Source organism: Salvelinus sp. IW2-2015, linkage group LG20, assembly GCF_002910315.2.
Source record: "Salvelinus sp. IW2-2015 linkage group LG20, ASM291031v2, whole genome shotgun sequence".
NCBI classification, from domain to species: domain Eukaryota; kingdom Metazoa; phylum Chordata; class Actinopteri; order Salmoniformes; family Salmonidae; genus Salvelinus; species Salvelinus sp. IW2-2015.
The window spans coordinates 49792664-49810879 of record NC_036860.1 but is presented as its reverse complement, the minus strand read 5'-3'; the positions used below and the strand labels follow the sequence as shown (position 1 = coordinate 49810879).

The following is an 18216-nucleotide window of genomic DNA, read 5'->3' as shown; positions in this document are numbered from 1 at the left end:
CCTGCAGAGACACCACCCTCACGTTTGACCAGCTGGTGGACCTGTCCATCCGGCTGGACAACCTGCTGGCTACCCGCGGACGTTCAGATCGGGGTCTGGTGGTTCCATCCTCCCGCACCCCCTCTCCGATACCCATGGAGCTGGGAGGGGCGGTGCGCACGGAGACCGGAGGGGGTTCCCGCTCGTGCACCATCTGTGGCTGCAGAGGTCACACTGCCGGTCGGTGCCGGGTTGGTTCCTCTGGGAATCGAGGCAGCAGGCAGGGCGCTCTGGCGTCACCCCAGGTGAGTCGGCACCATTCTCACCCAGAGCTCTCTGTTGCACATATGTTTGTGTCTGTCACGTTCCCTGAGTTTTCGCCGCATTCCCAGCATAAGGCGCTCGTCGATTCAGGCATGGCTGGGAATTTTATTGATAGAGCTTTAGCCTATAGTTTCGGGATCCCCATCGTTCCCGCGGATGTGCCCTTCCCCGTTCACGCCTTAGATAGTCGACCATTAGGGTCAGGGTTGATTAGGGGGGTCAACGCGCCTTTGGGCATGGTGACGCAGGGGAGTCATACAGAGAGAATTAGTCTCTTCCTCATTGACTCTCCTGCGTTTCCCGTGGTGCTGGGCCTACCCTGGTTAGCTTGTCATAACCCCACTGTTTCTTGGCCACAGAGGGCTCTCACGGGGTGGTCGCGAGAGTGCTCAGGTAGGTGTTTAGGGGTTTCCGTTGGTGCTACTACGGTGGAGAGTCCAGACCAGGTCTCCACCATGCGCATTCCCCCTGAATATGCCAATTTGGCTCTCACCTTCTCCAAAAAGAAGGCGACTCAATTACCCCCTCATCGACGGGGCGATTGTGCGATAGATCTCCTGGTAGATGCTGCACTTCCCAGGAGTCACGTGTATCCTCTCTCACAGGCAGAGACGGAGGCTATGGAAACATATGTCTCTGAATCCCTGCGTCAGGGGTACATTTGGTCCTCCACTTCACCCGCCTCAAGTTAATTGTTTTGTGAAGAAGAAGGAGGGGGGTCTGCGCCCGTGTATTGACTATCGGGGTCTGAATCAGATCACTGTGAGGTATAGTTACCCGCTACCGCTCATAGCCACAGCGATAGAGTCAATGCACGGGGCGCGCTTCTTCACCAAACTAGATCTCAGGAGCGCTTACAACCTGGTGCGTATCCGAGAGGGAGACCAGTGGAAGACGGCTTTCAGTACCACCTCTGGGCACTATGAGTACCTCGTCATGCCATACAGGTTGATGAATGCGCCATCAGTCTTCCAAGCCTTTGTAGACAATATTTTCAGGGACCTGCACGGGCAGGGTGTAGTGATGTATATTGATGACATTTTGATATACTCCGCTACAAGCGCTGAGCATGTGTCCCTGGTGCGCAGAGTGCTTGGTTGCCTGTTGGAGCATGACCTGTACGTCAAGGCTGAGAAATGCCTGTTCTTCCAACAGTCTGTCTCCTTCCTAGGGTATCGCATTTCCACTTCAGGGGTGGAGATGGAGAGTGACCGCATTGCAGCCGTGTGTAATTGGCCGACTCCCACCACGGTAAAGGAGGTGCAGCGGTTCTTAGGGTTTGCCAACTACTACCGGAGGTTTATCCGGGGCTTTGGTCAGGTGGCGGCTCCCATTACCTCACTACTGAAGGGGGGCCCGGTGCGCTTGCAGTAGTCAGCTGAGGCGGACAGGGCTTTTAGTCACCTGAGTGCTCTGTTTACCTCGGCTCCCGTGTTGGCCCATCCGGATCCCTCTTTGGCGTTCATAGTGGAGGTGGAGGCGTCCGAGGCTGGGATAGGAGCGGTGCTCTCTCAGCGCTCGGGTATGCCACCGAAGCTCCGCCCCTGTGCCTTCTTCTCGAAGAAGCTCTGCCCAGCGGAGCGAAACTATGATGTGGGGGACCGGGAGCTGTTGGCTGTCGTCAAAGCCTTGAAGGCGTGGAGACATTGGCTTGAGGGGGCTAAACACCCTTTTCTCATCTGGACTGACCACCGCAATCTGGAGTACATCTGGGCGGTGAGGAGACTGAACACTCGCCAGGCAAGGTAGGCCATGTTTTTCACCCGTTTTGTGTTTACCCTTTCCTACAGACCAGGCTCTCAGACCGTTAAGGCAGACGCATTGTCCCGGCTGTATGACACAGAGGAGCGGCCCATGGATCCCACTCCCATACTCCCCGCCTCTTACCTGGTGGTGCCGGTAGTGTGGGAGCTGGACGCGGACATTGAGCAGGCGTTACGTGCAGAGCCCGCTCCCCTCCAGTGTCCAGCTGGGCGTCTGTACGTTCCATCTGCTGTCCGCGACCGGCTGATCTATTGGGCCCACACATCACCCTCCTCTGCTCATCCTGGGATCGGTCGGACGGTGCGCTGTCTTAGTGGGAAGTACTGGTGGCCCACTTTGGCTAAGGATGTGAGGGTTTATGTTTCCTCCTGCTCGGTGTGCGCTCAGTGTAAGGCTCTTAGGCACCTGCCCAGAGGTAAGTTACAACCCTTACCCATTCCACAACGGCCGTGGTCGCACCTGTCGGTAGATTTCCTGACTCATCTTCCTCCTTCACAGGGTAATACCACAATCCTGGTCGTGTTCCATTCCATTCGTTCCGTACTGGACTCGAGACGTCGGGCGAGGGGCCTTCAGTACCTCGTGTACTGGGAGGGGTATGGTCCGGAGGAGAGATGCTGGGTTCCGGTGGAGGAACAGCTCCATCACTCTCTTTCTTGGTCAAATAGCCCTTGCACAGCCTGGAGGTATGTTGGGTCATTGTCCTTTTGAAAGACAAATGATAGTCCCACTAAGCGCAAACCAGATGGGATGGCGTATCGCTGTATAATGCTGTGGTAGCCATGCTGGTTAAGTGTGCCTTGAATAAATCACTGACAGTGTAACCAGCAAAGGACCCCCATACCATCACACCTCCTCCTCCGTGCTTAGTGGTGGGAACCACACATGAGATCATCCATTCACCTACTCTGCGTCTCACAATGACAAGGCGGTTGTACTCATCAGACGAAAGGACAGATTTCCACTGATCTAATGTCCATTGCTTGTGTTTCTTGGCCCAAGAAAGTATCTTCTTATTATTGGTGTCCTTTAGTGGTGGTTTCTTTGCAGCAATTCAACCATGAAGGCCTCCTCTGAATAGTTGATGTTGAGATGTATCTGTAACTTGAAATATGTGAAGCTCTCATAAAGGATTGTCATTGTATATTGCATAACGCCTGGTAGGTACCTTTTGGCAAAGGAACCTCTTGTTTTAGGACTCTTGAACCATAAGGGATTTGTTGTTTGATATCATTGACTGAAAGCTCATTCACTATTAAAGAAAAGTACATCTGACTGGCAGTCTGCAGAGACTTTTTCCTGTTTCTCCAGTTTTGCCTTTTGCCTTCAGCACCTTCACTAATCAGCTCTGGGTGTGCAGTAGATTCTGTCTATTGTCTGATATCATTTAAAGCTTGGCTTTATAAACATCTTAAAAGATAAGCAGGATTCTGCTGAACGTCAGCAAGTTTGCTCAGTTCAACCTGTTATAAGCAGGTACAGTGTAATTAATTACATTGTTATAGGCAACACATTCTCCACCAAGCCATGATGAAGGCTACTGAGGATAGTAGAGCTCCTCAGTTAGATTTTGGTATTGCAGGTCATGAGCGCCAGCAACAGAGGTGACTTGCAGTGCATTGAGCTATTAGTGCTTAGTGGCCTACCGCCACTCTTCCTGTAAGGCAGTGGTTCCCAAACTTGGGTTCCCGAACGTGGGGTCCCTTGAAATTTAAATGGGGTCCCCTGAAAAAAAATCTGTAATCTTATCAAACAAAATAAGAAATGTTTTATCTTCAAATGGGTATAGAATATAACCTTTTAGCATCAACTAATAACTTGCACTATTAGAATGCGCTTTCATGTCATTATTATATGTTGAGACAGCGTGTAGGACCTAAAATTGAGTGAATATGAACACACAGCGTTAACTAGGGAATATAATTTGTCCATGTGTGGTTCCCTGCATTTTCTAGTGTCAATTTGTGTCGTGTCGAGTAAAAGTTTGGAACCACTTCTGCAAGGCTCTGCTGTGGTTGTGTTGTGCTGTACTCTGAGGCTACCCACAGATTAAATATTAACATCATCGGTACGGTAACCATCCTTTCAAAAGAGAAGAAGTCTGATATTCCAATTGAATTTTGGGCTCTTCCTGCCTAGTCACATCCAACATGTCTTGTGTGTAAGAGATGTGGACCAATACACTTGTGCCAACAACCATTGTCTGCAATGGGCCTATGTGAATAAAGGAGAAGCAGCCAGATGGAACTCACTAAGATTTATCAACGTCATCTGGTCAGTGTTCACTGTGCCATTGGATGATCTAAAATCACATACAGTAGCTCAGAAATTTGATGTGGTGAAAGTAGAAAGTAGTTCATATTTTTCATGGATTCATACAAGTCACCACTAACTCTGCAGTGACAGGCACACTGCGACAAAACAGTATAAATCCTCCCAGGGGTAACATTAAATTACTGTATGTCTTGTTATATATACTACATTTGAAAGACACTGACTGTGTCTGCTGACTGTCCAGTCAAAGTCTGCTGACTGTCCAGTCAGTAAAATGAGATTTATTAGACCAACATGACATTGGTATCTTTGTCTTTGATAAAGTAATATGGACAAGTATATCAGACAATAGCACAGCCTACATCATATCTTACTTTCATAAAATGCTGTCCTTTTGTGGGTAATCTTTCGAAGGATGTTTAGGCTTCAGAATGGATGGGATGATTACTGTAATGCTCTGTTTTATACCCTTGAAACCACTTAAGACAAAGCATGTTCCAGGTTATAATATTATCAGGTTACTGGAAAATTCTTGTTTCCCATGGTGATGAGGAGCTAAGGATAAACTGGTGATAGTCTCTTTAGGGAGCTGGCGAGGTTACTTGGGCAAGCAACAAATGTGTTTGACAAAAATGTAACTTTTTCCCTTTGGCTGCAGGTGTTAAATGTTTCCGTCAGGGTTCTTATCTTAAGCATTTCTGTGTCCGCCTGTCTGTGTTTGGCAGTCCTTCATGGCCTTCGGAGGACCAGCTCCCACTGGATCAAAAAACAGTCCTTCAAGTAGGCTACACAGCACTAGGTAAAAGACCACTGGCTGCTTTCTGTCAGCACTCATGATTCCTTCCAAAGCAGCTAAGAGAGCATTATGATGCATTGTTAAAACGGTCGCATTAATTTACATTTAAGTCATTTAGCAGACGCTCTTATCCAGAGCGACTTACAAATTGGAAAGTTCATACATATTCATCCTGGTCCCCCCGTGGGGAATGAACCCACAACCCTGGCGTTGCAAGCGCCATGCTCTACCAACTGAGCCACACGGGACCGTGTGGGCTTAATGCCCTGTTTGCTTATGTTTATGGTTAGATAGAGAAGCCTCTTTGTTGACCTAGCAAAATATGGCTACATGTTTGAATAACGCTTTGACATTGACTTATTTATGTATTTCAAAAATAATGACTGTCCTTTGGTGGTAAACAAAGTAAATAAGTCCATGGTTAACACCACATGACAGTAAATTAAACATAAACCTATTGGTGAGCACTGGGTGACAGTTCCTTTTTGAATTTGAGAAATAAACATCTTGAAAAGTACTTCATGACACCAAAAGGAAATTATTGTGTTAAATCTTGAGTTTAGCTATTTTAAACATTGTTAAAGACATGGGAAGAAAATGCTTTAACTGCAATATTTGAAAATTGATTTGCTACAAAACTAATTAGCTACAAAATAACATTCCACACTATACAAAGTCAGCACTCCACTTTCTTAGGTGGTCTGAGGGCTTCTTCTGAATAAGAGAAGCACAGTGAATGAGCCAGTCTCCCTGCTGGGTCAAAGAGAGACTTTGCAGGCACTCTGAGACAGTGGGCGGAGCTTCTTTCCATAGTAGAGTGCAGTTGTAGAAAGAAACATTACTAGTAATCAAACTGTTTGCATACATTCACACACTAAATTGCCATCAGCCTACTGTTATTTTTTTTATCATAAAGATGTTTGCATTCTTAGAGGACTACATTCGATATTAGGAAAATTATGTTGGAATGACAAAGACAGTAAGCACAACAGTGTAATACCAAGGTCACATCATTCACTGCAAATAGTTGAGATTATGAATATGAGAGAATTCACTATCTTCTTGTTTGTAGTCTACCAGAATACAGAAGGCTCCTCCACCTGTAACAATGGCATTTAAGTCTGACGTAGACTGTGCATGACCTCTGTTTCCTCATCCAATGGAATTCTCTAGTTCTCACAAAACAAAACAACTGTCCAACAGCTAAAACATACATATTGGTGACAAACAATACTTAGCTTCCCATAACTTTCTCGAAAAGATTATGCAAGGCACATTCAACAATCAGACATCTCTATGTCATCTATATCAAACAATGGAATTTGGAGGCTTTTCAGAAGAACATTGTCATGTCTATTGAATCCATACATACCCTATACTATAGCAGCTGTGGTGTAACTGACCCGATATTGAAAGAAGGTAGTCCTCTTGACTTACATAATGCTGCGTTATCCCACTGCCCAGCATAGTTTCTGGCTCTAAGGAGATGACAGGAGTCTTCAGGTATAAAGTAAACATCACTCATCACATAAGTACAGTTCACCTCCATTACCAATGGTCCACTCTGACCTGCTCCTCTCCACATCACCCTCTGCAAATAATAAACATCAGCTGGGCTATGTGATCTGAGTCACATCTACATTGTTTGGCTGCTTTAAAATAAAGAATTGAGTCTACAGTTCAAATGAGAGGATTGAGCATTTTGATGTCCTCTTACAATGGGAGGATATTGATTCTCTGTAGCATATCCCAAAGGTTTGTTTTAGGGGGTTATGAAGACTGTGTGAAAGTCATCCCACACTTGGATTACTCCCTGTCCTTTGTGAAAGATGTAGACTGAACAATGCTTGCTTGGAAAAAAGATAACTTGTTTCAAGCAGTAACCAGGTCAGCGATGGAATTTAGTAGTAAAGAATGGAGATGGCACAAATTGAAAGTACACTATTGAGAGAAGTATCAAAACTTGACAGAGATTTAGTCTACCCTGGATGAAGGGAAAATGCATTGTCCAACATTAGCCAACATGCTGGTGTGTTATGTTGTGAAATTATGAGGAAAGATTATTACGTTACCGCAGTTTTGATCCTACTGACAAGCACATATTAAAACCCCAATTGAAGCAATTTGATGTTTACTTTTCATACTATGACAACAATTTCTAATTAACTCAAATTAGCCACAATTCTCTAGGAGAGAGAAACATTAAAATGTTTTCATTGTTGTCACAAAAACAATTTTATTTAATTAATATTATTTTTGATCATTTAAATTACACAGAGACATACTATTAGCCTACACAGTCCTTATCTATTACATACTGTACACATGCTACTATTGGTCTACTATATTGCACAGAGTAGCTCTACTATTACACAGACAGACAGGCAGTCTTCTATCGTTTGTTTATTCTCTGTTATTAGCCAATATTCCAGCACTGCTCTAACAAAAATACGGCTGCATATTCCCAATACATAATTTTACGCAGAACTTCAGAAGTTTCCCAATTAGTGCGCATTGAGGATGGTTTTGGCCGCCCGACGTGCAGTCTGTAAGGCATGTCAGGGCATGTCCAGATTGGATGAAGTGGCACTGTCTATCGATAGCGTGCTAAAGTATAGGCTCGTGAAAACGATTTTAAAAAGTGTGCTTAAGTATCTTCGTAAAACGTATGGATCAAGGTAATGTGACAGTGAAATATATTTAAATATGTTGTGATACTAAGGGTGGGAGGTGTAATTTATTAGCTTGTAGCCTAAGTGATGGATGTATCATATACGCAGGGTGGGAGGTGTAATTTATTAGCTTGTAGCCTAAGTGATGGATGTATCATATACGCACCGCTGGTAATGAATTATCTTTCCAGTTGCCAATGAGCTGTTCAACCTTAGTGCTTTTGCTTTGTGGCATTTCATAAAACTGTTAAGTAATCTCACCAATCAATGTTAGTATAGCAGGGTTGTAATTTAAAGTAGAGGATACAGTATGCTAAAACCTCTGCATGTATTCTTTCTCAATAGTGTTAACTTGCTTTTCACCCCTCAACACAACATATAGAGATGACGGGTGGAGCCTAGCTGATTTCAGCTTTAGACATTCTTTGCATGTAATTCTATATCCTCTTGTTTGTGTTTTGTTGTCTGCATTTTTACTGTACTTCAGTGACATCAAGTTATGGGATATTGAAAATTGTTCAACATGCACACAAGCAAAACATTTGATTCAATACTCCCTATCTGAGATATCTACTGCAGCCCACATCCTCCACATACACCACCCGTTCTGCCAGTCACATTCTGTTAAAGGTCCTCAAAGCACACACATCTCTGGGTCGCTCGTCTTTTAAGTTCGCTGCAGCTAGCGACTGGAACGAGCAGCAACAAACATTCAAACTGGACAGTTTTATCTCAATCTCTTCATTCAAAGACTCAATCATGGACAGACAGTTGTGGCTGCTTTGCGTGATTTATTGTCTGTACCTTCTTGCCCTTTGTGCTGTTTGTGCCCAATAATGTTTGTACCCTGTTTTGTGTTGCTACCATGTTGAGCTGCTGCCATGTTGTATTGCTACCATGCTGTGTTGTCATGTGTTGCTGCCATGCTGTTGTTTTAGGTCTCTCTTTATGTAGTGTTGTGTTGTCTCGCGTGTCGTGATGTGTGTTTTGTTAATTTTTATTTTTAATCCCAGCCCCCATCCCTGCAGGAGGCCTTTTGCCTTTTGTAGGCCGTCATTGTAAATAAGAATTTGTTCTTAACTGACTTGCCTAGTTAAATAAAGTTTCAATAAATAAAATAAAAAATACAATATTCAGTGCAGTGGTTAAGATACAGCAATCTCTATGCATTTTGTTTCCATTTTACTCTGTGTTAATTATAAATATAAAAAAGGAGCTTAACTACTGAGCTATAAACTATCATACATATTACATTTTTCTAGGAGTTACATTGCTGTCATGGATTGTTCTGAAACCCAGTACTACTTGAATGGGAACTGCCACCCTTGTCTGCAATGTGGACCAGGACAAGAGCTGTCAGAGGTGGGTATTATTACATTATAGAGGAATATTTTTGTTTTGGAAGAGAATTTACTGTATTTTCACTAAGGACAACAAACAGATAGGCCTATAGACAGATAGGCCATGTCTAGTAGCCTATCCACTCAGCTGAGCAATAATTGTGTGACGAATGGAAAACATTTCTTAACGTTTAAACGGGCATTTTATTCTGGGTTTTGAGTTAATAATAAGGAAAATAAAAATATAAAAAATTCCACGTGAATTCACAATGCAGCTGTGCTGCTGCCTGCAACGGTTTGGGTCTCATGTTTGGGTCACACGGTGCGTCCCTTTCAAATGATTAAGCATTACACCTGTACTACCATTACTGTAACTCAATTCCACCTTGCATTAACTTCTCATCGAAGTTCTCAAAGTATTGCCAAACAGGATTTCACAGTTGTCGCTTGCCATTTTTTCAACTGACTCCAAAATAATTGATTCATCGACTCCTTGCACGTCAACTCCCGGTGTCGACTCCCGTTTCCCCATTTCTGAGTGTCAAGATTCGATTCCTCTAGGAAAGGAGGAGACTGATTAGCTCTGGTGCTTACGATAACTCGGTTAGGGATTTTTCTTAACGTTTAGGATCCCAATTTCCTTTAAACGTTTTAAGGTTTAAATGTTCACACCCTTTACTGCAGAACCAGGATTTGTTATTACTACAGGTGTAGGATCTTAACTGTATCCTTAATTTGCAGAATAACTTTCCTGCAATGCAGGAAATGTAAAACGTGTAGTGTATTTTAGGTTTAAAAAAGCTTATGAAATGTGGAATTTCCATTGAGAAATGTCCACCTTGATTTTCCCTTTAGAAAAATATAGCCTATCAACCCCTACAAAAATGTCCATTAGTTATCCACATAATAATTCACATTTCCTGTTGCTGTAGCAAACTGGCTCAAATGAACATCCTACATTTTTATGAAACCACTAAAAGTTTGGTTTGACTGTCTGTTGTGATCTCACTCTAACATAATCCCACTGGCAGAGAACTTTGTTCCAAGTTCACACAAGTCCACTTGGCAGGCATGCTAAGGATCTTCACATTTGGGTTCACCCATGACCTAAAATAACCCCAGTGCTCATTGGAAGGGGAAACAGTCATGTATTTTGTAATCTAGACCTCTAATCATCATATTCATTTCTGTTTCTGTTTTGCAACCGTCTGCTTAAGAAATTAACTTCAGTGAAAACCTTAGCTGTAAACAGGTCTGCACTATATATTTTGATTCTTATTTCCCGGCAGGACTGTGGTTATGGAAGTGGACGGTCGGCTTATTGCATCCCCTGTAATGTCAAGACTTATAAAGAGGGTCGGGGTTACCACTTCTGCAGATTCTGCCAGTCATGTAAACGCATAAACAGGCACCAGAAGTCACTGTGCACCTCTAAAAGCAATGCTGTCTGTGGGGAGTGTTTACCAGGGTTTGTACTGTGCATTATCTCATCGCATTCTTACATATAGTATCTACAGATCTTTATAGTTAAGACATAGCTGTGCTTTTAAGTCATAAAAGCTCTTCATCCAGACCAGAACATGTGGAGTTAGTTTTATTAGCTCGTTTACTTGAAATACCACTATTTCAGACTTTTTTTCCTGCTTTAATTTTATCTGATTTCAGCTTTTACAGTAAGACACGGATAGATGGCTTGCAGGACTTGGAGTGCATGCCGTGTGGTCCCTCCTCCACCACTGAGCAGCAGTGCAGCCGTAAGTCTCAGTAAAGCTTGGACGGGACTCTGAGAAAGGAAAACAACTTCATTATTGAAGTCAATTGTGTAGCCTACTGTTATATTAGAAAATTATCTCCATATGCTGGAAACTTAATTACCCATGTTTTTATTAGCCTCATTTTCTGTGTGCAATTGTTGACGTAGAGAATTAATTGTTTGGGTTATGAGATATTTAAGAATTATAACACTGTTCTTTATTAATAGAATAGTGTTATAATAATTGTATTTGCCAAAGGATCAAAGTCAGAAATTGAAAACATCAAATAAATGTTGTGTGTTTAAGCATTTGCTCAGCCATTTGCTCAGCACCATCCTCAATCCTTTTGTTTTGCAGGAAGCAGAGAAGTTGATGTGGAAAAAGTCTGGAGCCCAGAAGGCCCAGCCCATAATGCTGCTGTTACCGCCACAATTTCTGTAGCCCTGGTTACCATGGCAATCCTAGCTGCTGCCTTGTTTATATACTTCAGACATACCTTACTAAAGAAAATATTTAAAGGTATCTCATTATCCACACGCAAATCTCTCCTTTAATGAAGTTTTTGTTGCATGAGATGTTCACGCAACCACTGATGAAACTGTAATAATGTGGATTCTGTCAGTGTGTTTGTTGAAATCACTTTTATAGTAACACGCAGGGTACAAGTAATCCTCCTCAAACTGTGCCTCCTCTGGCTCATTAATTATCTTCTCTCTCTGAAAGGATGCCTGGCTCCTCAAAGCACAAGTCAGAATGACATGGAGTGTGCAGCATACCCAGTGAACAGGGTCACACTGAACCTGGAGCAGGAAGGCCAAGACTCAGGTAATTATCAGAGTAAAACAGCACCCACCATGCCTTAAACGTCCCCTAATTGACTCATATTCTAGTCAATTTGTGAATGCATGGTTCATAAGGGGTTTGTTAGGGTACTAATGTAACCCTCTGATGACCTGTCTTCCTACAGGTGCATGTGATAACTCTACCACTACTGCAGAAACATTGGCCAGACTGCAGTCCAAAGTGGACATGATTGTCCCTCTGGGGTCCATTGTACTAAGCCCTGACCTTAAAACTCAGGACCACAGATACCTCCTGGAGACCCAGCCGCTGGTGCAGAACTCCACCTGCAGTAACTGCTCATCTGGGTTTGTCTCTCAGATATCCTCTGAGCCGCCCTCAGTCAGTGGGGACGTCCCACTCACAATGGAGATCCCTGTGGGTCCAATAGACAGTGGGGAGTATGTGGCAGGGTCCTTGTTCCTGCAGAGCAGTGAGGGATACTGTGCCTCTGAGCTGCAGGAGAGCCCTCTCCATCAGCATGTCCCAGTGGAGTGCACTGAGCTAGACTTCCACAGCACTGCAGCCTCAACACTGGACCTCGACAGTACTACAGACCCAGACTGTAGCTCTGTGAGCCTGGGGATTACTGAGATATCTGAGATTAGGGACGGCTCCTCCGGAGACAGGTTAGGAGGAAGACAACTGAGGAGGAGTCCATCTGACTGCCCAGAGGAGCAATCTGACAGCTGTTGGAGCAGCCATCAACAACCCTGCAACAGCAGTCTGGGAGGCAGTAATGCGGTAATTACCTTTAGGAAAGACAGAGTTGTTTCACCTGTTCTCACACAGATGACCATTTACTCAAAAGTAGTGAGTTTGAGTGAGCAGTCACTAGATGTGGCTGTATTTTATGCGTACACTGATTTAAAAAAAAAAGCAAAATGGCACCCTTCATTTCACTCATAAGTTGTGGCCCATGGGATGCAATGTAAACACACACACACACACACACACACACACACACACACACACACACACACACACACACACACACACACACACACACACACACACACACACACACACACACACACACACACACACACACACACACACACACACACACACACACACACACAGGCTGATCTCATAAGTTGTGATACCCTCCCATTATAGGCAAGAGACTGGAAGCCCATAGATCATTTGTTTCATGTTTCCCACTTGTCATTTAAGACATAATTAGCTAGATGTTTACAGCTTCACTCATTTAGTAGAGAATGTTTCCCTGGACGAAGCAAAAAAAGTATTCATTCATTAATATTTATATCTGTAGATGGAAACAGTGAGCCTGCTGAAGAAGTGTATTCGAATCATGCAAGGTAGGTTATTCTTCAGTTTACTTGATATCTAAAGCTTATTTTAATGCTTGAGCACATTCAACAGAAACAAAATGAAACATTGCAAATCTCAAAGAAACCATAATACACAGTATATGTGACTGATGAGGGGAAGTTCTGTTGCGGTTGTGGCTAGGGATTTAGTTGAGCTACGTATTCACAGAATCTAAGCTTGTTCTGGATTTCAAAGTTAATGCAGCAGTTTATACCAGTAGTTTTTAAAGTTGTTTTTCATTGTGTCTTGATGGTTTTAAAACGTTTCTTTATCTTGGCCAAGAGGAATAGTCAAATATACAATGTCTTACTGTTCTACAGGCCACATGGAGAAACAGACAATCGTTGTGCCAAGAGGCTTAGCTGCATACTTGGCACTACTGGCTAAATATTCAAGAAGAGAATAAATGTTTTCCCTTTACAGCATGGGCTAGTCCTGAGGTAGTAATGATGACAGCATGATACAATTGCTAGAATTTGCTACCTGTATGCTTCCTGGTGAAGCAACACACCAACTGACCTGGTGTGTGGTCCGCAGAGGATGAAATTATTTGCACACTGTCACTGTCCATGAGACATTCTCAAATGTTGAATGTAGAAACAGTAACATCCAGTAATAGCTGAATAGTTAACATTTTGTGGTAGGTAGTCAGGGGGATCTGTGCTCATTTCCCCATTGGTCTGTGTATCTTCTGTCCAGGGGTTCGTCTAGGCAGGCTGCCGCAGGCCTTGGTGGATTCTCTGGCTCTGAAGCTGGACCCAACGTTCCCAGGAGTACAGAACTACCAGCAGGTGGCGCTGAAGATGGGCATATCTCACGAGTTGCTGGAAGACCTGCGCGGGTTTGATCAGGTCTTTCGGTACCTTTCCTCCTGCACTCTGCTGACAGTACCTGAACTGCTCCACACCTTCTATCTCCTGCAAAGGCTTGACACCCTGCTCCTGCTGTGTGAATATGCCCTGCAGTGCTATGTCACAGGATGCACATGCTAACTGTTGATGCTAACAACACTTCTGCCAACACAACCTAGAAGGCTGACATCAACAGGTTATAATATGATCAGAATGCGTACTACTGAACTAGAACCTACCTGGACCTGGAACAACATAACTGCTCAAACTCAGATGTGGATGTGTAAACATTTAGGGGTTCACAGGAAAGCTGTAAAACCTATTGTTGTTATTAGATTATTTGTTTTCCTTGACATGGTCAAATAACGCAAGCATAGATTGGTAACTTTTTTCTAATTTTACACACAGAAACTAGAGACCTGAATAACTTGGTCAAAAATAATGGCACTGATTGACCTATATGTGGCACTGTTATAAGCAGTCTCACTTAAACCCTCATATCCGCCGCCTCGTTTGACCTAGAGACTTGAAACGTATCTAGGTGTTGTTCTTCATACTGAACAAATTTGCCTCAAGGAACCATGAAGTCTGTCGGGACAGGTTTTCCTCCATTTTGGAAATCCTTTGAAAAATTTCTCATGAACCATAGGTAACTTCTTCTCATGAAATTCGGTATGTAGGCGCATGGTACATTTCATAACTTAGTTTGAGAAAAGCTAAGCGATTGGTTAAGAGATGGCTGAGTTATTGATAAATCAGGAAATCCGATTTTACGTGTCCATTTAAATCCTTTGTAAATCCACCCCACAATGGCCTATCAACTTGAAACCTTCTAGAATAATAAAATACATTACCACAATGAGCCATGCTACACTTGGAATTGATATCTTAAAAATATGGACACTATTAATGTTGAGGACAAGGGGGTGCTGTTTTCACTTTTGGAGAAAATCGTAAGATTTTTAAACGGCCTCGTACTCAATTCTTGCTCGTACAATATGCATATTAATATTACTATTGGATAGAAAACAGTCTCTAGTTTCTAAAAACGTTTGAATTATTTCTCTAAGTGAAACAGAACTCCTTTTACAGACCATTTCCTAACCGGAACTGAGATTTCCAAAATCGAACTCTCTCTTCAGGAGCTTGTCTATAAAAGGGCATGTCACTTATGACTGTAGAAACACGTCATAGGCCTTCGCCTGTGTGTAATGCGGAAGTGAGAGAAAAAATCAGTTGATTATCTCGACCAGGGACTGAACACAACGTCTTTGACTGAGACGTGCGCACTTTTATTTATTTTCTGGGCACGAAGTCTGACCTGTACTCGGCTCATTGAAGAACCTTTTTAAAGGTGAATATGATCTCTGGCTTCGATTTTCTTTGATACATGTCACAATATCATCTTAAAGTATGTTTTTTCAATATAGTTTAATTATATTATTGAAATTTATTCTGGACTTTAGACGTGATGCGACGCAAGAATTGGTTCAAGAACGAGAGGCTAGCAATGCTAGCTAATTCTGAGGGAAATCGTTCGTTATGGATCCAAATAAAGTCGGTTCTGAACAAAGGACCCCTTGGAGAACATTCTGATGGAAGATCKACAAAGATAAGGACCCAATTTGGGATGCTTTTTCATATATATCTGTCGAACTGTGCTATGCTACCGTTTGACTAGAAMCAATGCTGCTGTGTGCTAGCTATTGTAGTAAGCTAATATAACGATATATTGTGTTTTCGCTGTAAAACACTTCAAAAATCTGAAATATTGGCTCTGTTCACAAGATCTTATTCTTTCATTAGCTATCCACCATATATTGTTCTGAAATGTTTTATGATGTGTAATTAGTAGTTGACGTTGGTGTCTGTATTTTCTCTGGCTACTGCCGTGCGATTTCTGACTGTAGCTGTGATGGTGGCTATGATGGTAGCAGTAATGTAAAACTGATTTATAGCTAAAATATGCACATTTTTCGAACAAAACATAGATTTTTTGTGTAACATGTTATAGGACTGTCATCTGAGGGAGTTTTTTCTAGGTTATTTAGGTTGGTTCTAGGTTGGTTCTAGGTTAGTTAGGTTAGCTACTTGCATGCTACCGTTGCTGTGAAAAACTGTCTGTCTGTCTTTTGTATTTGGTGGTGAACTAACATAAATATATGTGGTGTTTTCGCTGTAAAACACTTCAACAATCGGAAATATTGTCTGTATTCACAAGATATTTGTCTTTCATTAGCTATCCACCATATATTTGTCTGAAATGWTTTATGATGTGTAATTAGGTAGTTGGTGTCTGTATTTACTCTGGCTACTCCCGTGCGATTTCTGACTGTAGCTATGATGGTAGCAGTAATGTAAAACTGATTTATAGCTAAAATATGCAATTTTTTTGAACAAAACATAGATTTATTGTGTAACATGTTATAGGACTGTCATCGGAGGTAGTTTTTTCTAGGTTATTTAGGTTGGTTCTAGGTTAGTTAGGTTGGCTTGTGCATGCTAATGCAGCTACTTGTGCTGTGAAAAATGTCTGTCTGTCTTTTTTTATTTGGTGGTGACTAACATAAATTATTGTGGTGTTTTCTCTGTAAAACATTAAAAAATCGGACATGTTGGCTGGATTGACAAGATGTTTATCTTTCAAATTCTGTATTGGGACTTGTTAATGTGTGAAAGTTTAACAAAAAAAAAAAAAAAAAATTGAATTTGCCGCTCTGCCTTTTCAATGGAATGTGGGAGGAGTGCCGCTAGCGGCACCCGTAGCCTCAACAGGTTTTAACGATGACCTTTTTTGACTATGTAACGCTAAACTTAAAATAATTGTTAAAAAAATCTTCTCATCGACTAAATGTCAGATTCACTCCAAATTATGTCTTTGGACAGTAGTCCATAAAGCATTTGAGAAAATAATGTTGGTGCATTCAAAGATGGCTGCACTATACCAGTAGATTCATATTTGAAATCTAAATCTCATGAACCATAGGACCAAATGACACCAACTTTGGAATGTAGACCCATGGTGCATGTCTTAACTTAGTTTCAGCTAACGGATTGGTCGAAAGATGGCTGAGTTATTGACAAATCAAAAATCTGATTTTACGTGTCCATTTAAACCACTGTAAATACACTACATAGTGGCCTATCAACTTGAAACGTGTCATCGCTATCATAGATGTCCTTGTGGTATTGAGAGATTAACATGGTAATGCTCTCACTGATTCCACATAAAGGACGATAGTTCCTACATGATAGGGTGCTTGATTTTTTTAATCCTATTAATCTTGAGTCCTTTTTGTCATCAAGCCTGGTCAGCTATATTTGTATTTTTTATTCGGAATAGATCAAATGTTATTTTTTACCTGGTTTCACATCTAATGTATGTGAATGTTAATGTGACATAATTTACTCTATGTTTCAGATATTTTGTCATGCATCAAATGCTATCCATGAAAATGATGCATTCATATTTAAAAAGTTTGTCAGAAGATACATTCTTTTAAATGGATACTGTACAAACTATGTTAATGGCTGTACTGAATGAATGAAGAAAAAGTATTTCATTTTGTATTAGTATTACTTTTTATACATGTTTTGGACTTTTGTAAACAAAACAAAAATTACATTCCTATTCATGGTAATTATGTTGTGATGTAATTTGTTATAAACCTTACTTAATAAAGAAGTATATAGTCATAGACAGATTTGAACAGAAAACATGGCCAGTTGCTGTATTTCTGCAGCACATAATTGAAAAGCAGACTTAAAATTAAGATTTGCAGAACTAATGCCACACTACTGACATTTCTACTAAGCTACCCTTTAGCAAGGCTTTTACATTGTGTAACAACACAAATTATTTTGTTATGAAATGAAACTTGAGTTTCTCAGCATTGTTCATTTACTTTTCCAAACAAGTACAGCATAGAATCACAAGAAATGTCCCCGAAGACATCACAATCCACAGTCAAAAATAAGAAAAAGTACAATAATTGTACATTTGTAGGAGACTGGATATGATTACTTTTATGGTCAAATAAAGCTATTTTACTGTTTTACAGTCATAAACAAGCTGATGGAGCCCTCTGATGTTCTCTATGTGTATTACAGTAGATATCATGATTTCAGTGACATCAATGAGACAACCAATTCGTATTAGCAACCAAAATCATAATATATTGTTAACAACCATACCAATATCAATTGCTTATACCTTATTGTGTTGTTTTTTTGTGTGGTAAAACTGTAAACTGTTACAAAGCTGACTTCCCAGAAAGAACATATAAT

General features: G+C 41.7%; 1 protein-coding gene across 1 annotated transcript; it reads left to right on the top strand.

The window, feature by feature from the left end:
• The first annotated feature begins 7700 nt into the window (after window positions 1-7700).
• On the top strand, window positions 7701-16419 carry LOC111980339 (tumor necrosis factor receptor superfamily member 19-like). The gene is made up of 9 exons (XM_024011062.2): window positions 7701-7815; window positions 9072-9171; window positions 10439-10617; window positions 10815-10903; window positions 11261-11422; window positions 11627-11728; window positions 11871-12487; window positions 13020-13065; window positions 13778-16419. Exons 1-9 carry the CDS (start codon window positions 7703-7705, stop codon window positions 14068-14070), a joined length of 1701 nt encoding a protein of 566 aa, XP_023866830.1. The 5' UTR covers window positions 7701-7702; the 3' UTR covers window positions 14071-16419.
• The last annotated feature ends 1797 nt before the right edge of the window (window positions 16420-18216 follow it).

What these genes read in the sequence shown, in the direction of transcription:
- LOC111980339 (XM_024011062.2), top strand. Translation starts at nt 7,703, where the DNA reads ATGTCCAGATTGGATGAAGTGGCACTGTCTATCGATAGCGTGCTAAAG. An exon ending in CGTAAAACGTATGGATCAAG is followed by an intron (nt 7,816 to 9,071) that starts GTAATGTGACAG and finishes ACATTTTTCTAG; the next exon opens with GAGTTACATTGCTGTCATGG. An exon ending in CACTGAGCAGCAGTGCAGCC is followed by an intron (nt 10,904 to 11,260) that starts GTAAGTCTCAGT and finishes TTTGTTTTGCAG; the next exon opens with GAAGCAGAGAAGTTGATGTG.